The 15,760-nt window shown below is 37.5% G+C and overlaps 1 protein-coding gene and 1 pseudogene across 1 annotated transcript in view; both read left to right on the top strand.

Annotated features, from left to right (window-relative positions):
• Positions 1 to 15,760, top strand: part of UNC5C (unc-5 netrin receptor C) — a 438,193-nt gene that overhangs the window by 337,539 nt on the left and 84,894 nt on the right. The window contains exons 5-6 of the mRNA XM_036765340.1: positions 7,246 to 7,426; positions 11,853 to 12,020. Of these exons, the coding sequence (XP_036621235.1) occupies positions 7,246 to 7,426; positions 11,853 to 12,020 (349 nt within the window). The remainder of the gene's footprint in view (positions 1 to 7,245; positions 7,427 to 11,852; positions 12,021 to 15,760) is intronic.
• Positions 4,862 to 5,321, top strand: LOC118855263 (annotated as a pseudogene).

The following is a 15,760-nucleotide window of genomic DNA, read 5'->3' as shown; positions in this document are numbered from 1 at the left end:
AGATAATTCTCCTTGAATACAGGGACTGTTTCATTTCTGTCTTTCTACACGCAGCAACTAGCACAGTACCCAGCACATAATAGACATTTACTAAATATTGATTGATTGAACTCAGCATATTTACTGCAATTAGAAATTCAGTACAGGGGCAGCTAGATGGCACAGTGAGTAGAGCACCAGCCCTGGAGTCAGGAGAACCTCAGTTCAAATCCGATCTCAGACACGTGATACATTTCCTAGCTGTGTGACCTTGGGCAAGTCACTTAACCCTAATTTCTCTGCCTTCTCCCCTTCAAAAAAAAAGAAATTCAGTAAATATGTATATATGAGATATTATTTATTTATATTTATTATGCCATATATTATAATGGTGTAACTAGTTGCAGCAGAAAAAGTGGCAGGCCTAGAGTCAGGAAGACTTACCTTCCTGAGTTCAAATCTGGCCTCAGACACTTCCTAGCTGTGTGACCCTGGGCAGATCACAACCTTTGCCCCAGTCTCCACATCTGTAAAATGAGCTAGAGAAGGAAATGGCAAACCACTCCAGTATCTTTTCCAAGAAAACCCCAAATGGGATCAGAAGAAGTAGACATGACTGAAAACAATTGAACAAACTATAATATGTTAAATATATGTTTAGCTACCCAAATGTTTTATATATGTGTATATATATATATATATACATATATATATATACACACATACATATGTATACATATAAATAGACATATATGGATATGTGTGGAGGGGGGGGCGGTATGCATAAGTTGTATTAACAAAGTGAGAAGTAGTCTGATACAGTTATGAAGACCTGGGTTTAAATCCTACCTCTGACTTAGTAGCTTTGTAACCCTAGAAAAGTCAATTAACTTCTAAAAGCTTCACTAACTACTTAAGATATATCTACTAAGTCACACACCATCATATTTTATTTTAGAAATTTAGATCATTAGAAACAAAGTAGAAGTGTGGTTGTTGTCCTTCATTCTTGAACATGTGTATTGTTTAGAGAACAGAAAAACTGTTACGTGAATTTTATGTCATATTACTTCACTATAAGAAGTGATAAATGTGAAGGACACATAGAAGCACAGAAAGACTTAAATGAACTGATAAAAAGTCAAATAATCAGAACCAGGAAATCAACAAACACAAAACTACATCAAAACAATGTAAATAGAAATATCATTATCAACAATAAAACTGAATTATAATGTCTAATTATAATGACCCATAGAGACCCCAAGAAGAAAGAAAAAATTGCCATATTACATATACTGTTAGACTTGGTTGATGTGTTGGTTAGTTGTGCTGCATTGCTTTTCCCCCTTTCTTCTTTTGTTACAAAGGATGCACCTCTGGCAAAGGGAGTTGGAGGGGAGATATGTTTGGAGATGAAGGTGGTATAAAATACATTTTTAAGTACAATTTGTTAGGAAGTAGAATGGCATAATGAATGTGGTCTTACGTGACCTAATTAGACAGAAAAGATCAGGAAATGAGATGGAGAATACAGCTAGAGATGTCTCTAAGGAAAAGTCATTCCTTTTTACCAGTGTTAGCACATCATCAAAATTCCATAGGCAGGCAGCACCTCCCCGTTGTCCCCAGCTCTTGTCTATACCCTCTCTATGAGATAATGAGAATTATAGAATGTGTCTAAGTGAACCCAACTGCAATTTGTGTTTGTCAAATATTTGTAGCCGTTTTAGAAAACATACTTAGACTTGGCAGTACACAACCTATATACTTTGCCAATAAAGTTTTCCTGTTACTTTTAACCCCATGTGTATTCTAAGAGAAATTTAAATTGTGTATTCCTGATTCATTTTCATTCATTTCATAGCAGTGTTGCTATTGATATCCAATAAATTCTCCTGAGTTTTTTTCATTTACCTTCTATGCTACAAGCTAGTTCTTATGTGCTTCCAGGAACTAATGCAATCTAAGCTTCACAGTTTGAGATCACTTTGAAATTCAGAAGTCAAAATGGGACACCTCTAGCCAAATACATTCCCTTTTCCTATTAGATTTTATTTATGTTCATTTTCTAACAAAGTGGCATCTTTGTGTACTTCTCTGTGTCATGTTTTGCATTCTAACTATGCAAACTTTATGTCCCTAAGCTATTGATTGTGGTCACTTTGACTTTTCCTGTGATGAAAGACTTATTTCTATGCCTAATTGTGGTTAAGTTAATAAGTTGAAAAACACCAGTTAGTCCCAACAAAAAAAAAATTCATAGGAAGCCTACCGTAAGATCCCTATCTGATCCAATATGAAGGGGAGTCATCATTCTTTCTACTACCCCATCCCATCCACAACTGTAGGAGAGGGCAGGCACCAGGAACTAAAATCCCTAATTCAAAATACCCATTCAGGAATGTTAATCTCTAACTCCTCCAGAAGTGATAGAAGTGGATACAAAGGACTCAGGGAGTAAAGCCATATCCCAGCCTCAATATCTCCCTGCAGGAGTGAAGAAAGAAGATGGAGTTGACTTCATGTCCCATGAGACCTCAACCACCATATACTCTGACCCCTTGAGTCAGAAGACAAGCATCCCAGTCTAAGAATGGAGCCAGACCTCTGAAAATGCTTCTCGTCTGCCCCTCCCAGGACTTTGGTAGTGGTCAGGAAGAGGATATATCTATCTTGCAATTTCTATATAGAGCTAAGGGAGGGAGCAGGGCACAGGTTGAACAGCCTCATCCAAGGCTCCAAGACAGGACAGGGCCTGGCCCTAGTTTACCATCTTAAATCAGTACCATGTCAAAGGAGAGAGCCTTACCCAAGAATGGAGATGAGGGGACTGGGCAGAGCCTAGGAATGCAGGTTCAGTTGCTTCATCCAGGGCCATAATCATTGCGACTGCTTGAAACTCTCTATATCCACCCTAGATCCATAAGTGAAGCTTGAATGGAAAGATTAAAGAAATTAACATGGAAGAAAACTTATACTACTATACCAAAATTTATGAGCTGAAATAACCCTGAGATGAAATCTCAAAAGAATAAAATACTGCAATCATTACCAGTAGAATCTATTTAAGAAACAGATTCCCCATAAGGACTACAAGGACTACTAATTAAATGACAGAAAAGTTGAAGCAAGTTAGAAAATGAAAGTAAAGCTCTTGAGAACAAACATTAAAGAGAAAATAGCTTAGCCTAGAAGCCAAAAAACATTACTTAAGAGTGAATAGTGAAAAACAGAATGGAGCACAGAACTCTCAAATTCAATGATACGGTAGCAAATGATAGAGAAAAGTCAAAGCACACTCATAAAAAATGAAGACGGTATGAGAAATCTACTATCAAAAACAATTTGCCAAGGAGAAATAATAAAAGATTAATTGGTTCCCTGAAAACCATAGTAACATAAAACTTCAGATATTTATCAAGAAATCAGAAAATAAAACATTCTGGACCTACTAGAATGAGAGGGCTAGGTGAAAATGGAATCCACAGGTCACAACTTAAAAAAAAAATAACACACTCAGAAATGTGATAATCGAACTTCAGAATTTCATGTGAAAAGGAAAAAAAATACTTCAGTCAACCTTAAAGAAAGAGATCCCATCCCAAGGGATCATAGTCAGATTAACACAAGATGATGAATAGACAGAAGAAAAGAAAGGAAATCTTGGAATATAATATAACAACCTCCAACCAAGAATAATTTATCTTGCGAAACTGAGGATAATCCTAAAAGATACAACATAATTCCCAAGTCACCACCATAAGTTCTTTTACCTACAGAATTTCCTTCTCCCCAGAGATATAATCTGAAATGTTCTATGGAACTCATTGATTAACCCCAGCTACAACAGATGTCTAATGACTGCCCCAGGAGAGTTGGTGAAATACCCAATACTTCTAATGGACCCCAGGGTACCTCATTGTTACCAGGGATGGAGGGGGGAAATGAGCTTATTTTAGACCTGAAAGAATTATACTCAATGCATTTTAAAGAATAGGAAACTTGAGTAATATTATAATGTCATATCTTCTGCCTACCTTGATGCTAGCCAATGAAAATTTGAAGAGGATTTTTTAAGCATAAGAAGTTGTGACATGCTAGAAATGCATGCTAGAAGGGATCAGAAGATATTTGAAAGATTTTATCCATTTTCTTCTTTCTGGAAAAATTCAAGTAAGTGATTCAAGTCAGATTAGCATCAATCTTCTTGCAGCTATCATGGTATAATATTCTCATTTTGTTCCATCCATGTTTGCAATTATTCAGCTACCATTTTGTCATAATTTAAAATTTAGTTTCTGCAGATAGAATTACTGATATTGTTTAGTATGACAAGGAGACATTCTTTCTCTTTACAATAGAATTCTGCTAACGAAATATAACACAAGAATACAATTTTGTTATCATCAATCCATGAGGCCTTGCAAGATTCTAGACTTTGGACAGACCCTGTTTCTTTGAAGTGTTAATTCTGAGTTTAAAAAAAATCCTCGATGAAAATTTGTAATTCTGTTAAAGAAGAAAGTTCCTTTCTGCCAACAATTGTGTTATTCTCTCCTCTTTCCTCTCCCTAATCTCAGCAGTTCTGTCACTTGTACATCTTGGACTTCCTTCCATTATATAAAAAGTTTAAATGAATAAATTTCTCATGAGATACCCTGTGGATCATGTTATGTGGCCTTGAAACCAGGGATTGACATGGTATATCATTTTTTGCCTTTGTTATTAATACACACTGGCTTGCTACCACCTTTGTTAAGAAATTTAAACATTGCCAGGTAGGCATAAATAAAAGCCAATTCTCAATTATCTGTGAGTGGATTTTCAGTTTTATAGAAAATGACTTAGGTCTCCCGAATTCACACCATCCCACCCAGACATGTCCAAAAGTACCAAATACAAGTCCTTCTTCGCCATCGTGGGTGCCTCGGCAGCCATGGTCTTAAGCGCTCTTGGTGTGGCTTATGGCACAGCAAAAAGTGGCTCTGGTATCACAGCCATGTCAGTCATGCGACCTGAGCTGATCATGAAGTCAATCATTCCTGTCATCATGGCTGGTATCATCGCTATCTATGGTCTGGTGGTAGCTGTTCTCATTGCCAACTGTCTGACACCAGGAATCACCCTGTTCAAGAGCTTTTTTTCAGCTGGAAGCAGGCCTCAGCGTGGGCCTGAGTGGGCTGGCAGCTGGCTTTGCCATTGGCACTGTAGGTGATGCTGGTATTCAGGGGACAAAGCAGCAGCCCCAACTGTTCGTGAGGATGATCCTGATTCTGATATTCGCTGAGGTGCTTGGGCTATATGTCCTGATTGTGACCCTCATTCTCTCTACAAAGTAGACCCTCTTTTCCCCTTCTTCCCAGTGTCCCATCTCCCACTCCCCCCACTCACCCCTTCAGCCACAGAATATGATGTAAAGACCCGTCTTGAACCACCCCATTCCTCCCAATTTGCTCCAGAACGAATGGCCTGACCCCTGGTGCAGCTGTCCAGTCAGTAGTTGCTCTTGTAGATGCGCAATGTCTTAGTGACTCATCTGTCTGTGTTGCACCGCACCAGATTGGATGGTGCCTGAACTGGGCCCACCTGGGGCTGAGGCCTCCTGGGATCGGCCAGGCAATGGTGCAATCTCCCTACCCATTTGCCGTTATTACTCTCTGTATAAAGATGAATTAGATTGTCATTTTTCTCTTCACCGGATGTTTATTTATAAAGATTTGACATGTTCATCATGTTTATGGAGCAAGAATTTTCAATTTCCCATGCTATATATTAATCTTAAATATCGGTAGCTTATTGCACTGTGGGGTTAAATGTCAAGTGCTGAGAATTCCTTGGATGTGATAATTGGAAATTCAAGATTGGTGTAGTGTCCTGGTATTACTAAGAATTGTATGATTTGGGAACATGTTGAACATGTGTTTCCAGTGGTGCTGTGTAGCCTGGGGCCAAGGTTCACAGTGATGTTTCCAAATAAAATGCTGACTGGAAAAAAATGACTTAAACTCACCTTCTCATCTTTACAGAGTAGAGGGTTCTAGAAGAGATAGGTGCCGATATAGTGATTATCTGGTTATTTTCTATATCTTATGCCTACCTCTGGTATTTGACGGAATGAGTCAGTCTGTATTTGAAGACTAATTAACAAATGATTCCTAGGATTAGACGTTGCTTGAGATAGTCTGCACTAATATCACCTTTAATTAGAGAATATATTAGGAATTAAGGAATAAGCATGTATTTGAAACTTCAAGCAAGGCATAGAACTGCTCCTACCCACATTTTTGCCTCAAGTGCTTGTTTGGTCCTATTTTACAAGTTACCTATCAAATTTGTGTCTGAGGAATGTCATCATAGAGTTCCCTAGTTAGATAGAAGCTCAAGATGTGCTACATCAAACATCCTGACAGATTTGCTGAAGAATTTTCAGACCTCCTCTGGAGTCGGAGATGCTTCTGACTATCTAAGAAATGGCACCAATATTGATCTCCTATCACTGAAAGGTTTCCCTACCATCTTTGAACCCTTAAAACAAATCAGGAAATGTTAAGGTGCCTTATTTCCATGACTAAATGGGGGGGGGGAAAGATGCCATTTTAATGACTAGAAAGTGATTCTTTAAAAAAACATGTCTAACTCTTGAGTATGGATGATGGATGAGCCAAGCTATATGGGGGGTGGGTAGATTGATTTTTCAAATGTTTTGGCTTAAATGATTCCCTAAACACATTCTTCCAAATAAGAGCATTTTCAGGATAATTTAATCCATATGTTTCAACTTGACTTATACTTCAATCATCCACATTTTGTTCTATTAAAGCTACATGGAATCTGAGATGATTTTGAGCTCTTTTTTTGTATTCCTATTCTCTTTTCTGAAATGAAGCACGTAAGTTGCCAGGAGTAAACAAATCAAATACCAAATGGTTTGAGTTCTTTGAAATGCTTAACCTATTATTTTTGATTGGGTTCTGAACCTGGCAATACATGTTCTCCCATCAATACCTGCAGAGGAAAATGAAAACAATTTGAACACTGTATTTCCCAATTGGTTCATTGACATTTGAGTGCAATATGGTACAGACAGAATCAGCATGTTTGGCCGGTGAGTGATACTTGGTATGACCTCACTAAGTTATTTCCCCCAATTTGCATATCATGGTAGGGAGGCATTTTATGCCCATCATGAAGTAAACAGAAAGAGAAAAAAATTTTTCAAGGTTTCAAAAGTGGGGATTTATTTAATATTTTTATGCACCATAGGTGGAGTGGTTGAAAAATGAAGAGATAATTGATCCTGTTGAAGATCGGAATTTTTATATTACCATTGACCACAACCTGATTATAAAGCAGGCTCGCCTCTCAGATACAGCAAATTATACATGTGTTGCCAAAAATATCGTCGCCAAGAGGAAAAGCACGACAGCAACCGTTATAGTCTATGGTAAGCTTTTTTGTCTTACCAAAGTTGGGGGGATCCCAGTTCACTATGGGTTAAGCCAAAGATTCTTATCAGCCTCATTGCTCTAGTGAAATACCTCTATAGAGCTCCTGGCCCACTCCTAAAGAACCCTCTGTCTTCACAGTCTCCCCCTGACAAGTGATATTTGGAATGCTTCTCAGGTAATGTAGTAGTAGTAGTTTCCAAATCATGGTTGAGTTGGTAAATCCCAATATATTGTCAAATGGCATATGCTCAGTTGATTATAATCCAACTGTATGCCTGGTCTCAAAGCCCGGCCATTGAGCACACCAGGTTATAGCATAACAGCCCTAAGGATAGAGACCAAGGAGTTTAAAGATACTTCATGGATTTTTTCCAGGCCTGATCCATTCTCAAAGGTTTGAAGAAACCTAGGAACCTAAAGTATGGTAATATGGCCTCAGAGAGATTACAGATTTCTCTGAGGGCAGAGACCACATGTTATACTTCTTTTGTCTCCCTAACATTGCTGGGTACATGGCAGATATTCAAATGCTTAGCGATTGGTTGAGAGGATGATTCAGAGGATGCATGGGAAAGTGTGGAGGATAGAAATAACTAGAGTTTAGAATGCCATTAGAAAGGACTTTACATTACTGTTTTGGAGATGTGGATTGTATCCCTTATTGAAAGAGTTAATAATTCATTTCTTCAGAAATCTGATGTCATGGATGTGGGTACTCCTTCCATCAACGCAAATTTCAGCCCTTCTGCATCTTAGTTAATGAGACGCCAAGACCGAAAATTTATTCATTCTGTGGACAACCTCCCAATGAGCTTTTTTCTGTCTGCGTTGGTCCTCAGAGAAGAGGTCCTAACTGATACCTTTCCAATTTGATAAGATCCACTAGACTAGGTGCTCTGCTGCCATAAGAAGCCAGGATCTTGCCATAGAGGAAGCATCAAAGAAAGACTTAAATGAAAGAAATGAGTCTTCCTATATGCCTTCCTTTAGGAGGCTGATAGCCATGATCATGAGTCAGGTTCATCATGTGATTATAGTTTGATTACTATCATTAGTAGGTTAGTGGTTCTTCAGTTGACTTAGTCTCTGAGAAAAAGAGAGTTCCACAAGGACTGAAGCAAAAAGGCTTCAGAAAATTTATTATTATTATTATTATTTATTTATTTTTTACAAACTATCATTTTAGTGATAAGCGGTTGTTGTTCAATTCTTCATGACCCCATTTGGATTTTTTTTTGGCAAAGTTACTGGAGTAGTTTACCATTTTCTATTCCAGCTCATCTTACAGATGAGGAAATGGAGGCAAACAGGGCTAAGTGGCTTGCCCACACAGAGCTAGTTAGTATCTGAGGCCAGACTTGAACTCACAATGATGTGTCTTCCTGACTTCAGGCTCAGCACTCTATCCACTGTACTATTTAGCAGTCCTTTAGTGATAGGACAGACTATGAAAAGAATTTTAAAATCCTGCAATGCCTCAGCATTAATTTGCTGGTCAGTTCAAGGGTTATGTCTTATTGTAATTAATTACCTTCCTTGGATCACAATGGGAATATTTCTTGCTCTGTGTCTGTTGTAAACCAATTCAATGAGTTCATTAGGAGAATGTGGCAAGCAAAGAAGAAACAGGGTATGGTCACAATGCATACAAATCATAAATAAAATATGCATTTCATCAGAGTTCAGGGTAGGTGCAAGTTTCCCTCTTCAGTAGTATAAGTATTTATACAGTACTCATAGATCTAGCATATATTATACATACTCTATTCAAGAATGTTGCAAATACATGTGACTGAATGGTTTTAAATTGTGAATTAAAATTCAGATTTAGGGCAATTTAAATGCCAACTTTCAGAGCTTCTTAAACAGGAAATCTGACCTGAGGCTAGGGGGTGAAGGTAACATTTGAATATTCTAGGACATAGAAGCTTGAGTTGGTTAAGTAGCCTTGGGGAAAACGAACTGACTGCTTTCTCTGTAGGCTATCAATATGCCCTGCCCTATTCTCTCTTTACCCAGGTTGTCAGAGATTAAAAAGTAAAGGAAGGAAGTATTCTAAGAACAAGCATATAAAAATATTTCTTGCTACAAGTCTGTTAAATGAATTTCTGGTACATTTGATATTCATGAAATGATGAAAATGGTACATCTGCCATACATTAACTAGGAGGGATACTCTCATAACTCACTAATAAATCTAGAAGGTATCACTAAGATTTTGAGAACACTCTTATCTAAGTAGTGAGATATTTGAAAAAAAAAGTTCCAGGACGAATTTTTTAGAAATGGAGAATACACTATAAGTATGTGCATTTGTCAAAATGCAGATAAGTTAATCCACATGCTATACTTAGCTTACATGACTTCACTTATAATAGGCCTTCCATTTTGACTTTATTGGTCATTAATTCATTCAACCAGTTAGTCAGCATGGTGGAGAAATAAGTCAAACCTGTTGTTTTGACTAAATTAACTTATATAACTAAACTGAATCAAAATCATTAATGTATTTGAATGTGTGCACAATTTGAAAGATAATTAATGGTCTGTCATTGAAATAAGATAGTTTTTTTTTTATATTGACTTTATAGTCTGAATAATCATGTAGAAGAATTGTTTCCATGACAACATTTTAAGAACAACTCAGCTATTCTAAATCATCATGTTGCAATGGAATAGAACAATAAACTAGCAGCTGGGACAATCACAGCCTTATCCTAATCCTGACACTCAATAGATAGCACCTTGGCAAAGTCATTTAACTTGAATGGCTCTAAGCTTCCTTATGAGGCAGTGAGGTGGTACTGTTGAAGTTTAAGGGTGCTGGGACACTGAAACGCAGACACATGGGTCCTGCCTCTAATGAATTTGACCCAAGCTTTCTTTCAGCCAAAGACAAGATTTATTAGAACACCCATCAGGGTAGGTGTGATTCTAAAAATCTGCCATACTGGCCAGACTCTTTAGGAATCTGAGCCCTTTAATGGAGGCAAGATGGCTTTTTTATACAGATGACTATAGGAACAGAGAAGGGGTCTAGATGGAATTAAAGAGTGGAGGTCTAGGGTGGGACCAGGTGCAAACAATGAAAGGGCAGTTAATTAACTGGGAAGGGCCTATTGTCCCAGGTGGATGCCAGGGACCTGCACCACATGGGAAAGTCCAGGGCTTTTCCTTTTTTGGGGCCAGATCCCAAAGACATGGTCTTTTCCTTTTAAGGGTTTAGATCCCCTCCCCCATCAGTACCATAGTATACAGAGCACTGGGCCTGGAGTCTGGAAGACCTAAGTACAAATCTGGCCTTGGACACTTCTCTACTAGCTGTGTGAACCTGGGAAAGTCACTTAATTTCTGTCTGCCTCAGTTTCCTCAACTGTAAAACAGGGATAAATAGTGGGGTTATTATAAAGATCAAATGAGACAGTGTTTGTAAAGTGGGGCAGGTAGGTGGCATAGTGGATAGCGCACTGGCTTGGAATCAGGAAGACTCATCTTTCTGAGTTCAAATCCAGCCTCAGATACTTATAGCTGTGTGAGTCATTTAACCCTGTTTGCCTCAGTTCCTCATCTATAAAATGAGCTGGAGGAGGAAATGGCAAACCACTCCAGTATCTTTGCCAAGAAAACCCCAAATGGGATCACTGAGAGTCGGACATGACCGAACTACAACAACAATTTTAAGGCGTTTAGTGCAGCACTGGGCATGAAGTAAGTGCTTAATAAATGCTTGCTCCTTTCCCTGTATAAAATGTGGTATGGCATTTAAAAAGTTTGAGAGACATAGTTTCTGGGTAATTTTATCATTTTACAATAAAGCTAGCATCTTTATTAATAAAAATAGGTCAGTGTCACTCTTGAATGCAAAAGACCCCCATGGTGGTGGGCTCATAGCTTATATGCCCTTGGAAGAATAGATGATCTTGAGGGTGGCAATCAGCTCTGATTGGTCAAAAATTTATGAGAGAATGAATATTATAATGAGAGGTTGGGCTGTATTGGAATGAGGGTCTTGGAGGATTGTGACTTGCCTCACCCAAGTCTTGGTCAAAGAGACTTATCATTTTCCATATCACCTGCTGACAAAAGAGAGAATCCACATTTTTCCAGACCTGTCTGAGTAAACATAATGAACAGGACTCTTCCCATTAGCCCAAACTTGAAATTTCTTTTACTATCTTTGAAAAAGATTTCCTACACTGTTGATTTCTGGATGAGGAAGTAGAAAAGGGAAAAACTTTCATCCTGATTCAATAATTAGTTACTAATACAAGGGAGAAATAATCATTTCTTTCACTGGTGTTTGACTAGATGACCCCTCTGGATCCATCCAATTTTAAAACTTCCATCTAGACTGTTTCAGAGATTGGTTTAGGGTTTTTAAATGTATGTATAATGCAGTTTTTATTGTCTCCTTTGTTTTAGTGAATGGTGGCTGGTCCACCTGGACTGAATGGTCTGTATGTAACAGTCGATGTGGACGAGGTTATCAGAAACGTACAAGAACTTGCACCAACCCAGCACCACTCAATGGTGGTGCCTTTTGTGAAGGACAAAGTGTTCAGAAAATAGCCTGTACAACATTATGCCCAGGTCAGTAAATCAGGTTTCCATATTTCCCTATCTCCATTCTAGGTCTTTTGGTGAAAGTGAGTGCAGTCTGCTTAGGCTCAAGTCTAACAATGATGATATCTACTGTGTGTCTTAGAGGATGTGGTGGAGGGGGGGCAAAAAAGTAACCTACATATTGACTATTCAAGGGTACTCTTGGAATAACTGACCTGAATTTGTGAAATATTAAAAAAAAAACATCTTTCCACTTAATTCTTATCTTGTTGATAATTCAAGCATTTGATAAAAGAACTATTCAATTGTCACAGAAATATGCAAAATTGTATGCAAACAGGAGCTCCAAAAATCAGCTAATTTGATCCTTCCACAATATTCCACAAAGCTTAAGCCAAGATGAATGCTTTGTTATACAAAAGTTTTGAGTAGCATTGAAAGCTGAAAATGTTAAGAACAAAAGTTCTTGGTCCTCAAAAAGCTGTGAAAGTAAATCAGAACATAAATTTAGAAAATGATTTGGAAGGAATCATGCATAACTGTAATGTCAACTTCTAGGCAAGGCAACTAGAAATTTGGGGCTTAAATTAAAGAAACTGAGAAAGATTTGTGACAATTGGGTAATGAATTTTGCAAATACCAAACAGCCTACTTTTAATTAACTATACATATGGAGTGTTTAGTTTATAGATTATCTGCAGCAACGTCTAATCCCAAGATTGCTTCTTTGCCACCTAGCTCATTTCTAAGCTATCTCCTTGTTGTGTTCAAGGAATGAAAACAACATTTAATATTAACCTAAAGCAAACACAGCTAAGAAGCATGCATACTATGAATAGAGTATGCATGTAACACATACCAAAGCAAAATCTAAATGATTTCAGAATAATTCAAACCCCTACAGTACTACATTAATATGAATAAATTGAGAATTAATTATACAACCAACTCAAATATTTAGTAGTGGATTATCCAGTTTGTGCATTAACAGGCACCTTGCTTCCTTTTCTTCTTTATTTTGCAATTCTTGTTAATGTCACTGCTAGGCAGGACCTCCTCCTTCAGATATCACTTATAGATGGGAGAGTCACTGAAACCAACATTTATCACTTTCACAGATTCCTGAGTCTCCAAGCAATCACACTCCTACAATGAACCATTTGGTTATTTTGCTATATGATACTCCATTCATCTGTAAACTAGACTATTTCTGTCACATAGTAACTTCAACATTTTTTCATGTGCTGTCCTATCCATGTTATTATTTCCACAATAACAAATGTAAGTAGATGACCTTGTAAAATATATAGATATAAAACGCAGATAGGCAGTTTTAAGCTTTAATAACCAAAGGCATGAATGCTACAAATTCACAAAAAGAACATTTGAAAGGTCTTTCAGGAAAGGATATTAAAATTCAACTTATCCACCATTTTGTGCTCTATGTCCCTCTGGGTGATTTTTGAACAGTGTAAAAACTTTCCTCAACTGTGGCCCAATGACTAAAAGGATTGTATTTGTAATCTTACCCTTGAGATTATCCAAAGAAAGAGGTTTGAGTGAATACCTAACAGATTTGAATGAATTTGAATGAAAGAAAAAGTCTAATGGAGATAGATCAGGTGACTGAGGTGGTCAACCAATCCACCATTCTTAGAAAGTACCATTTGGAAAGTGTCATACACACAATGCATGTGCCACATTTTGTTAAATAAAAATTTACATAGGTAATCTTACAAAATTCATAAAACTAAATAAGTATAAAAGAAATTTAAATAAAGAAATTATTTAAATTTATTTTTGTAAATTTAAGATATTTCTAAATCTGAAGTTATTAGAGCCTAAAATTTCATTAAGATTTCTGGGACATTGTATATATTTCAATTTTGCAGACAGTTAAGACAGACAGATAGATAATAGATATTTCATTTATACTTAGCATTCCTAATTTTCTGGTCATGTGCGGTTTGTGTTAAGTCTAGGCCAGTGTAATATTAAAAACAACTCATTTTTTATGGCATTCATTTCACAACAACCTTGCAGTGTAATAATAATATTCCAAGACAACAACAATCCTCAAAAGGTATATAGTGCCTTAAAGTTTGGCAAAGTATTTTATGTACATTATCTCACTGGTGCCTTAAACAACCCTTCAAACCAGAATTATCATCACCATTTTAGACTTAAGGAACCTAAGGTTGAGTGAATTACCCTCATTCACATAGCTAAATATGAACCTATTCCTGATTTCCCCCAAATTCTGAATACTACTATCCCCATTTCACAAATGAGGGTACCAAAAATCACCTTGGCCAACTACTGTACCATGCTGTCTTTTAGCTTCATGTACTTCATATGTAATTATTGTTGGGAATTTCTAACTATTTTGAATGAGTCTGTCAATCAACAGGCATTTAAGTACCTACCATGTTTCAAGCACTGTACTAAGTACTAGATCTAAAAATACAAAAGAAAAGCAGTCCCTGACCTTAAAGAGTTTATATACTAATAGAGGAATAATAACACAGATGAGGAAGTGTTGGCCAGGTTTTTGGCACAGGTTGTCACAGGGAATATGAATGGAGCTATAGGGTCAGTAGATTGACAAGCTCTTTGGGAATAGGGAGGGCAAGTACAGGCCAAAATCTGTTGTCCTGGTGGTTATGTAGATGTGATGTAAAGCTGGGTCTCTGTGGACTACATATATTGGGTTAGGTTTATTTGTATTCATTGATCAATTAGGACAACTCAGCCCCAGAATGGAGTCCCAGAACTGAGAATTCTCCCTTGTTACTGGATGATCTCTACAGGTCTAGAATCAAGAGAGACACTGTTTCTGATGCAGAGAAGACTAGTGGAAGAGCAGATAGCTGAGCAGGTCCTGGTGGAATCGAACCCCATTAACCTATATTAGCTTTATATTAACTTCAATGGGCCAACCAACCATGCTGAGAGTCAGAGTAAGACTGCAAAAGACCTGCACAAGAGACTTAAAATTTTCTAATGAAGCAAGAGTTATTACACAGGAGCAGGAGTCGCTCATTAGCCTTTTACTCTTTTAAAGAGAGTCAAAGCAAGCTCAAAATCAACATCTATGCATCATTTCAGGACCTTAAATAGGCCCATTAATAATACTAGTAAGAAACAGACTTGTAGCAATTGAATTTAAAAGTGTGTTATGATGGAAAGAACCCTTAATACAGAATCAGAGGACGTGGGTTCAAATCCCACCTATGACAGGTACTATCTATATGACCTTGGCCAAATTACCTACTTTCTAAGCTTCAGTTTCCTCAGATACAAAATGAGGGGATTGGACTAGATGGCCTCTGAGGTTCCTTTCAGGTCCTCTGGTCTGAGTACTCCACTCCTTGAGTGACTTACTGTCCCTTGGGATAGAGTGGGTTTTATACAACAACAGAGGGAAGGCTAGATTGAAAAATCCTGAATGCCCCTTTGACCTCCCTAGGGACAATTTTACCATATACCTCAAAGGAACAAAGGGGTCTTGAAGGAATTGCCCCAACTTCAATAATTGTTAATTAAGACAAAAAGTAAATATTGTATTAAACAAACAAAAAACACAAACAAGATGCAAACAGAGGAGTAAATAGGAGACATGAATGAAGAAATGTCAAGAGAAATTAAACACTTGGGAGATCAGGAAAGGTCTGGAGTAGGAGGCACCCCTCAAGATGGGCTGGAAAGGAAGCTAGGGAATCTAAGAGTCTGAAGTGATCTTGGCATGCATTGCAGACAAGAAGACC

This window comes from Trichosurus vulpecula, chromosome 6 (assembly GCF_011100635.1).
Source record: "Trichosurus vulpecula isolate mTriVul1 chromosome 6, mTriVul1.pri, whole genome shotgun sequence".
NCBI lineage: Eukaryota > Metazoa > Chordata > Mammalia > Diprotodontia > Phalangeridae > Trichosurus > Trichosurus vulpecula.
This window is presented reverse-complemented; position numbering and strand designations above follow the sequence as displayed.